Source organism: Pseudorasbora parva, chromosome 19, assembly GCF_024679245.1.
Source record: "Pseudorasbora parva isolate DD20220531a chromosome 19, ASM2467924v1, whole genome shotgun sequence".
In the NCBI taxonomy this organism is placed as follows: Eukaryota; Metazoa; Chordata; class Actinopteri; order Cypriniformes; family Gobionidae; genus Pseudorasbora; species Pseudorasbora parva.
Genome location: NC_090190.1, coordinates 40420768 through 40429883, shown reverse-complemented (window position 1 = coordinate 40429883; position 9116 = coordinate 40420768). Strand labels below are relative to the sequence as shown.

The 9116-nt window shown below is 38.5% G+C and overlaps 1 protein-coding gene across 1 annotated transcript in view; it reads right to left on the bottom strand.

Moving 5' to 3' along the window:
• Window positions 1–7276, bottom strand: part of clptm1l (CLPTM1 like) — an 11187-nt gene extending 3911 nt beyond the window's left edge. Inside the window, exons 1-9 of the mRNA XM_067424965.1 lie at window positions 7092–7276; window positions 6787–7002; window positions 5658–5752; window positions 5368–5557; window positions 4861–5009; window positions 2431–2509; window positions 2219–2336; window positions 488–582; window positions 287–371 (exon numbers count right to left, since the gene is read on the bottom strand). Coding sequence (XP_067281066.1) covers window positions 287–371; window positions 488–582; window positions 2219–2336; window positions 2431–2509; window positions 4861–5009; window positions 5368–5557; window positions 5658–5752; window positions 6787–6951 — 976 coding nt within the window. The 5' untranslated portion in view covers window positions 6952–7002; window positions 7092–7276. The remainder of the gene's footprint in view (window positions 1–286; window positions 372–487; window positions 583–2218; window positions 2337–2430; window positions 2510–4860; window positions 5010–5367; window positions 5558–5657; window positions 5753–6786; window positions 7003–7091) is intronic.
• Between the last annotated feature and the right edge of the window lie 1840 nt (window positions 7277–9116).

Below are 9116 nucleotides of genomic sequence, written 5' to 3'. Positions count from 1 at the left end.
ATATTCTATAAAATATTATAAAATAATTATAAACATTATATCAAATAATTTCATACATACTTCAGGATAATTTACCACTTAAATTTTACAAGATATCAGAACAATTATTATTAAAGCATACTGTACTTAGTATTATTAAATTAAAGTATTTATGAATTTAAATATATTTTTAACATTTTATTGTATTTAATTTGAGCAAATTTTCAACAACACAAAAAGCGTTTCCTTCTTCAAAAACATTTAGCCTGTGTCTCGTGCTGTGGAAGGAGGGTTAAAGTTCACAGACCTGCTTTGCTTGACATCCCGACCATGCTCTTCTTGTGCTTCCAGAAACTGATGTCATTTTTGAATGCCAGAAAGTCAAACAAAAGCTGGACAAACACACAGCAATGTTTGAATGCAGTGAAATATAAACCCGCTCAGACTCAGCAGTATGCAAATGATAAAGACAATACAACGAATCTCGCTCTAAAACACACAAACTCACGTGAAAGGCGGCCACAAAGAAGGTGAGCGCGAGGAAATACAGGTTAGTGTCCACAAATATTCCCTTGATTTCATCCGCATCCTTTTCAGTGAAGCCTAAAGTACAAAGAAATATATTCCTGTGAGTTTCATTTTTAATATTAATGCCAATATTTAAGTGTTTATCAGTCTTGTTGAATAATACATTTGATTCATTACATTTGATATAGCCGTTTCAGACATTTTATAAAGGAAAACACCAGTTAAGGTTATGCAACTTTTATCTTTTTTTTCAAACATACTTTTATGTTTCTGTACATTTCGTTTAAAAATACATATATGCATATCAAACACAGATCAGGCATAAAATTATGACCACTCACAGGTGAAGTGAATAACACTAATGATCTCTTCATCACGGCTCCTGTTAGTGGGTGGGATATATTAGGCAGCAAGTGAACATTTTGGAATATGTAATGCCTGATCGGTGTATACGTAAGGGATAATCCACGGCTAGCCATGCATTAAAGGATTTTAATGCACGGCGTAGAGGCGAAGAACCGCCCGACGCGAAGCGGACCTAGAGGCAACCCGCTTCGCGTCGGGCGGTTCTTCGCCTCTACGCCGTGCATTAAAATCCTTTAATGCATGGCTAGCCACGGATTATCCCGCTTATACCATGGTTATTTGCCAAGTTAAAAACAAGTTAAAGCTGTAACTGATGTTTTTTACGAGACGGGTTCAAATGACGGCTGTTTTCTTACGTCTCGTTAGTTCTAGCACACCGTCGCTTTAAATAAAGTAGAGCCATCGAAATGTTTTTATATGAACAAATGACCACATTTATTTAAATTCATTATTAAAAGAAAGAGAAAGATCAGAGAGAGAGAGAGAGAGAGAGAGAGAGATGCGTTCGCGATCTCTTCATGTCAGTCTGAAGATCTCCACGTTGCTTAAGCATATCGAACATAACTAAATGATTATTTAATGGATTTATTAAAATTATTTATGAATGACAGGCAACACTGCAGTGACAAGGCAATCTTTATTTGAACTAATCATCATTATAGCTTAGTGTGAAATAAACCCCGCATCAACCTATAAAGACACATTACATTTAATGCATTAAATTAAATAACAATATAGGTGCTCGAGTCTGTCAGTGTAGGCTAAGTGTCACGTCCATCATAGAATGTAAAAAAAGCACGGCACAAGGCGACATGTTCAGCAACTCGGTGTCATGCAGGTGTCATGTCCGTGTCAGTGTTTGTCGCGAATCGCGATAATGTCAGTGACATGACAATGAAGACTGCATGTGCCATATGTGCCAATACGCCCATAGTCATAGATAGGTATACGTATACATACCTGCACATAGTGACGTGCCATTGGCTTCTGTGTGTCACATCATGTCTCATGTCACTTAATATTGCCTTAGATATGTAACGTTATCCGTATAGACATATCCGTGGCTGATACTGCAGTCTGCCACTGTCACTCTGTTTCTCAAGCGTAACTGTGTTACTATGGTTGCCAGTGTTTATAGTGGCGGATTAATTTCGAACTGTAATCAAACTGACTGGAACTACCTGTGCATTAAACGGTTTTACTGCACACCTTCCAACCAATCAGAATCGAGTATTAAAACAGACCATGGTATAAATACACATTAAACCCAACCCATGTAACCTTAATAAACTCTTTTGCACACAGTCTTGCGTGGCTTATTGCTTTAATTACCCATGAGTCTTACCAAACTGCTGCAGTGAATAAACGGCGTCCTGCATGTGGATCCAGAAGCGCAGTTTCCCCAGAGCGATGGAGTCGTACGAGATGGTCAGAGGCAGTTCAGCTGAGCTGCTGTTGATCTCCTGTAGGACACGAATCACGATACAAGATAAACATATGATCACAACAGCAGCTGCTAGAAAACAGCTGGAATGAAGAGAATTAAAGACGCAGTACCATCAAATCCTTCACTCTGTTGCTGAGCTCGTCTACAAACAGCAGCGGCAGGTAAATCATCTTCTTGCCACTCTGATATCTGCAGGACGAAAAGGTGATTAGAGGCGAACGAGATATAGAATAAGATGTGATATAAACAGCGGTGTAATTGTTTATATCATGGGAAAAACTGTATTATTATCGCTCTGTTCTCTATATAAATATATATATTACAGTCAACTCCAGAATCCTTGGTAAATATAATCAAAGATGGCTGTGAAAATAAATCAGCATTGTTAATCCTTTTGATCTTTCATTTAAACAATTCACAAAATTATAACCTTTCGTTGAATAAAACCAATTGAAAGTGTGAGGAAAATCACATTATGAAATAAATGTAATTCTCCAGTTCACGTTGACCACAATTAGAGGCACCATTGCAACATCCTTTTCCCCAAGATCAGCTCTAAATCCTCTCCTGTAATGCCTGATGAGTTTGGAGATCATTCCTCCAGATCCGTCAGATTCCCAGCCCTTCTCTTCAGCTCATCACTCATCTTCTGTAGGCTTCAGGTCAGGGACTGGGACGGCCATGGCAGAAGGTTCACTTTGTGCTCAGTCACACATTTTTGTGATACTATGAACAAGACCAGGACCAGGACTGTTCAGGACCTCAAGCAAAAAAATAGTTCCACAATATTATGGGCCCTATTTTAAAGATCTGAGTGCACTGGTCTGAAGCGCATTGCTCAGTCGCACTTAGTTTGCTAGTTAAACAATGGGAAAAGCTGCTGTCACATGGTCCAAAAGGATAGTCTCTATTCTGTCCATGAGCTATGTGTGTGTTTTGGGCGTAATGTGCAATAAACCACCAATAAGAGTCTGATCTCCTATTCCCTTTAAAAGCCAGTTGCGCTCACACCACGGCAGACTCACTATTTACATGCAAGCGGAAAGACTGAATGCTTCTCCACAGAGAAATCATTATATTTTTAATATTAAAAATGTGTGTTTGCAGCTGCACACGTTCCTGTGTGTGTAATAAGCAGAGTGTATGTGTGTTGTGCACCTGTCTATAGGCGCATATTACTAACACCCTTTAAATAACACAAAAATACTTCAGAGCAGGTTTGTGTTGGTCAATGGTCAGTGGTTTTCAGTTCCTCACAATAGCACCGCTCCAGCAATGCTCCTAAACACTCCTGGTTTAGACCAGACGCCCATGGGGGAACAGATGCGCCAGTGCATTTGAGATTTAAACACTGTGGAGCTGGATGTGAAAATGAGAACTGTGTCGAGCTGAAACTAGCAAAAAAACACCTGGTGTCACATTGCACCGGGTGTATGATAGGGCATTAAAGATCCAGAGGTGTATTTAATCATGGCCATGGTACTTTTATCCCTGTTTGCACCATTTGGAGGGTTTGCTGTTGGAAAAATCTTTTTATAGTTTTCTGACCACAGAACCAGGTCCCGTCTGAACTGAATATGCTGGAGTTGTTTCTGGATGAGTAAGGAGGATTTTTCTTGAATCCCTCCCAAACAACATGTGGTGATGTAGGGGTTGATCGATAATTTTTTTTAGGCTTTCTGACCCCAAGACTCAACTACTCTCTGTGATTCTCCATCTGTGATCTTAGATAGTCTTTGTCCACTCAAACTCTTCTCCTCTTGTGCATTAGAACGATATACACACACGTTAGGATAGACACACACATCCTCTTCCAGACAGATTCAGAACATCTTTAGATGATTAAACGTCTTAATTATTGATGGTGGAAATGGGGATTTGCAATGCTTAAGCTTTTTTCTTACAGACAGGTTCTTTTTTGTGAAGCTCAACAATCTTTTGCTGCAAATCAGAACTATATTCTGTGGTTTTACTCCTTTTGTTATGATGATTAAGGGAATTTGGCCTTTGTGTTTCCTCATATTTATACTCTTGTAGAACAGGAAGTCATAGCTGGACAACTTCATGTTTCTAGTCACCCTGATGTGCTAAATAAACGTAATGAATGGGAATATTCTTCAGAGACATTTTACTAGGAGTGCCAATAATTGTGGCCAAAATGCATTTGAGATTGTTCTTTTTATGCATTTCAATTCTTTTACTTCAATAAAAGGTTATAATTTTTTGCATTTTTAAATGTAAAATCAAAAGGATAAACCATGCAGATTTATTTTTACAGCCATCTTTGATCATATTTACTAACTTTCTGCATTTCCAACTTTTTCCACATACTCCGCAACGGTCTCATGACATTATTTTAATCAAAAGGTAAAACAATGCAGATGTATTTTCACAGCTGCCTTTGCTCATATTTCCCAAGGACTCTGGAGTTGACTGTATATCCTACTTTATCCACATATTCCAGCACCGTCTCATGACGTATTGTTTAATCTTTAAAGGGCCGCTGGATGTGTATAATACGAAGGAGCTGGCGGACTCACACTCTCATGTAGCGATGCACGTCTCCAGGAAGGGCCTCTCGGTCAAACAGGAAGTTCTCGGACACCACGTTCACGGTCAGACGGGAACGCCAGTGAGACACGGGCCGGTCCAGCTCAGAGTCGCTGCTCTGCTTTTGCTGATCCGGTTTCTGGATAGCAATCAGATATATTTATAACCCTACGAGCTGTGAGTTTAACGCGCATTTTTACACTAATCCTGACTTGTGCAACTTTGTAGCCTACACATTTGTATCTTAGTTGTAGTATTAGTTCTTACTCTGCTAAAAATATATATTATTTCTGATTATGGTACAGCTTTCTGACCACCCAATTTGACTAAAAAAGTAATGATTAAAAAAACACAAACGCTTGAACAAGGGCCTGGCCCGACCCGGCCCGAGGATAGTCCCACAAAATCTCGGGTCAGGTTCGGGTCGGTTCAGGCAGGGAATCTAAACTCTAACACACAACTCTTTGTTCAGGTGAAGGAAATGGGCACAAGCTCACCTGTGGGTCGTCCTGGCCCGTGATCAGGCTGATCTCCGGAGCTTTGGGCAGCATGTATGTGGTCAGTTGCGTTACTAAATGCACTTGGTGCGGATCCTGCCATGGCGTGACTCCAGCCTGATGCAGGAACACCATGGCGTACAGCGTCCCATTCTTTCGTGTCTTCTTCGGCAAAGACACATTAATTAACCTGAAAAACACAAGCAAATCTGGTAAGCAACTATTGTCTATATTGCATACAAATGAAGCCCCTATATATATAATGAGTTATCATGTCCCATCACGTTTACCTCTCAAACCTGGTGTTGACATCAAACTCTTCCTCTCTGTGGATCAGACTGTGTCCTCCATCAGCATTCGGTCTCAATGCAGTGTAGACGCTGAGCTGATGAAACACACGTCCAAAAGATCATTGCATATCTTATTATCTGTATTTCTATTGTTAACTAAAATATATGAAGAATTCAGATGCAAAAAGTCTGAATTTTTCTTTTGAATTAGATTTCTTTTTATATCAGTATAAGGCTCCTATGTTTAGGTTCAGTAACTAAGTTTATTAGTCAGTTTTTAAAATGCCTTTTTTTTAAATGATGTAATTGATAGAGTAAAATTAAAACATTAAAAATGCTCATTTAAAAGAAACAATTCAGAAAATTGTCAGACGGACTTGCATCTGCAGTCTTTGTGTTTTGTATAATGTTGATTAATGTTGATATGTCTTCTAATAAAAAAATATGTAATAAATGTAATAAAAATAAATACAAATTAGAATAAAATAAATAAATAGATAAAACATGATTAAAATAAATAAATAATTAGGTTAAAATAAAATATAAATAAAGAAATATAAAAATAAAAATAGGTTTAGAATAAAATATACAATTAAATAAAAAAATAATAATAATATTTAAATAGAAAAATAATAATAAAATGTAATTATTACGAATAAAGAAATACATTTTAGATGAAAAGAAACAAATAAAAATTCAAATATATATATATATATATATATATATATAAAACAAATACAAAATTTTTACAAAATTAAGTAATTAATTGATTAAAACATCTAACAGTACGGTTCTATAATAAATAGAAAAAGTATGTAATAATTAACTTAATGGAAAGTAAATACTTTCCAAATAATATATATATAATATAATAGACATATTTATAATATACATTTTTCACAGTATAAACTGGGTCTTTATAACAGAAACTAAATCCATTATATTTTTTATTAAGGGCCCTTGTATGATGATCATATTTGAGGGCCCGTGGCATCTAAAACATTAAAAAACGCCTTTCAAATGTAATGTTATTTGCATTCATACTTTATAGAATTATCAGCCTTTATGCATGAAATGTGTCCCCCCATAAAGGCCTGGTTTCACCTGCTCTGAGATGTGACAGTCTCACCTGCAGTCGAGGGTTCCCGGCCAGGTGAGGTGATATACAGCTGTCAGCTCTGGGGTTTTCGCAGGGTTTGGTGTAAACGATCCCATACATGACCCAGCATGTGTGCAGCACATACAGGACGAACACCCCCACGATCAGGCTCGTGAACGAGGCTTTGGGGAACATCACGAGCGCATCAAAGCCAGCACAGCTTCAGTGGACAGACTAGAGCCGAAGCTGCTCATCAACACGAGAGAAGGATGAAGAATCAGCTGTCAATCAGTCCTGATGCACAGCCACTAACACACGTCACTCTAAACACACACATTATACCGCGTCTGCAGGTGTTACTATGATATTTGATCCGGCTTTCGCTCCAGCATTCTCATGAATCGCGTGTAAAGTCATCTGGGATCCCTCATGATGAAACGCACGCGTTTAATTTCTTTAATTTATCCCTCGACTCACTTTTGACGTGATGTTTCAATGAGCGCTCACTTCCGGGATTCACTTCCTGTTACTGGGTTGCCAGATTTGTTCATTTCACCTATTTATTTATTTATTTTTAAGTTTAGCTTTTTATGGCTAAATAAAAATTGTTCCTTAAAAACTATTTATTTTGACAACAAATACAATAAATAAATACAAATTGGATTAAAATATATTAGAATAAAATCCATAAATAAATAAATTAATAAAAATAAATAAATCATTAAAATATTGCACTGCTCAAAAAAATTTTAGGAACACTTTAAAAACACATCAGATCTCAATGGGAAAAATGTCATGCTGGATATAAATACACTGCTGGGTTAAAACAACCCAATTTGGGTTATATTGGCAACCCAACGCTGGGTCAAATATGGACTAACCCAGTGGTTGGGTTGAAAAAATAACCCAGCATTTTTTAGAGTGTACTAATATGGACTAGGTAATGTGTTAGGAGAGAAAGGATGCCACATCATTTGATGGAAATGAAAATTAACTACAGAGGACTAATTTCAAAGACACCCTGAAAATCAAAGTGAAAAAGTTATGCATTATAGGTCTGTCCATTTTGCTGAAATGTCATTGCAGCAACTCAAAATGGTAGGCCTACTTAATAGTTTGTATGGCATGCTTGACAATGTTGAGACACGCTTCTAATGAGACAACAGATGGTGTTCTTGGGTATTTCCTCCTGGATATGATCCAGGGCATCACTGAGCTCCTTGACAGTCTGAGGTGCAACCTCAATGTCCCAGAAATGTTCTTTTGGATTTAGGTCAGGTGAGTGTGGTGGCCATTCAATTTTATCAATTCCTTCATCCTCCAGGAACTACCTGCATAATCTCGCCACATGAGGCCTTGGACCAGTAGGAACCCAGGACCCACTGCACCAGCATAGGGTCTGACAATGGGTCCAAGGATTTAATCCCAATACCTAAAGGCTGTTAGGGTGCCATTGTCTAGCCTGTAGAGGTCTATGCGTCCCTCATTGGATATGCCTCCCCAGACCATCACTGACCCACCACCGAACTAGTCATGCTGAACGATGTTACAGGGCCCACTAGTGGAAGTCAGGCCCTCAGGACACCCTCCTGAAGTCTGTTTCTGATTGTTTGGCCAGAGACATTCACACCAGTGGCCAGCTGGAGGTCATTTTGTAGGGCTCTGGCCAGGGGCGTAACTACAGACAGTGCAGGCAGTGCAGCCGCACTGGGGCCCGTGCGGCAGGGGGGCCCGCAGCGTACACGGGCCCATGCCCACATTGCAAACGGGCCCCTGGTGACAAAGTGACTCCGCAGAATATTGTGACACTTACATTTCAAATGAAAAGCACTGGTTTCAGATTTGAAAATCACACGGCTGTCGCGCTCTACCGTCACGCTTAGGTTACTGACCACCTTTTTCATCAGAGCATGTCAGCGGAGCACAGCTGCGTGACGCTCCGCTAGATATTCCGCTCTATGCCAGTGAGCTCCACAATTCACTATAAAATGTGAATTATTTGATTTAAATCTAGCGATTTCAAGCTTTCTTTAGACGTATGATTCATGTTTATGCCATGTATTCACCGAGTTTCAGATTTTCGCAGATAAAAAGCGTACCTTTTTTATTTATTTTACTTAAGCACGAAGTTTTGTTGTTATGTGAGTGTACACAAATAAAAGTATCAATTAATAGTTTATAATTATGTCTCACGTTTATCTGTATGACTAAAAATGACGGAGTATTGCGAGTTATATCCCCCGTCATGACTCGTGAGGAGGAAAAAACAACTCGCCGGCATGCGTTCTTCAGCCAGAGGGTTAAAGAAACCGTATTTAGTTTCATATTTATGTTTAAACAATAGCCCATGATATAATTTA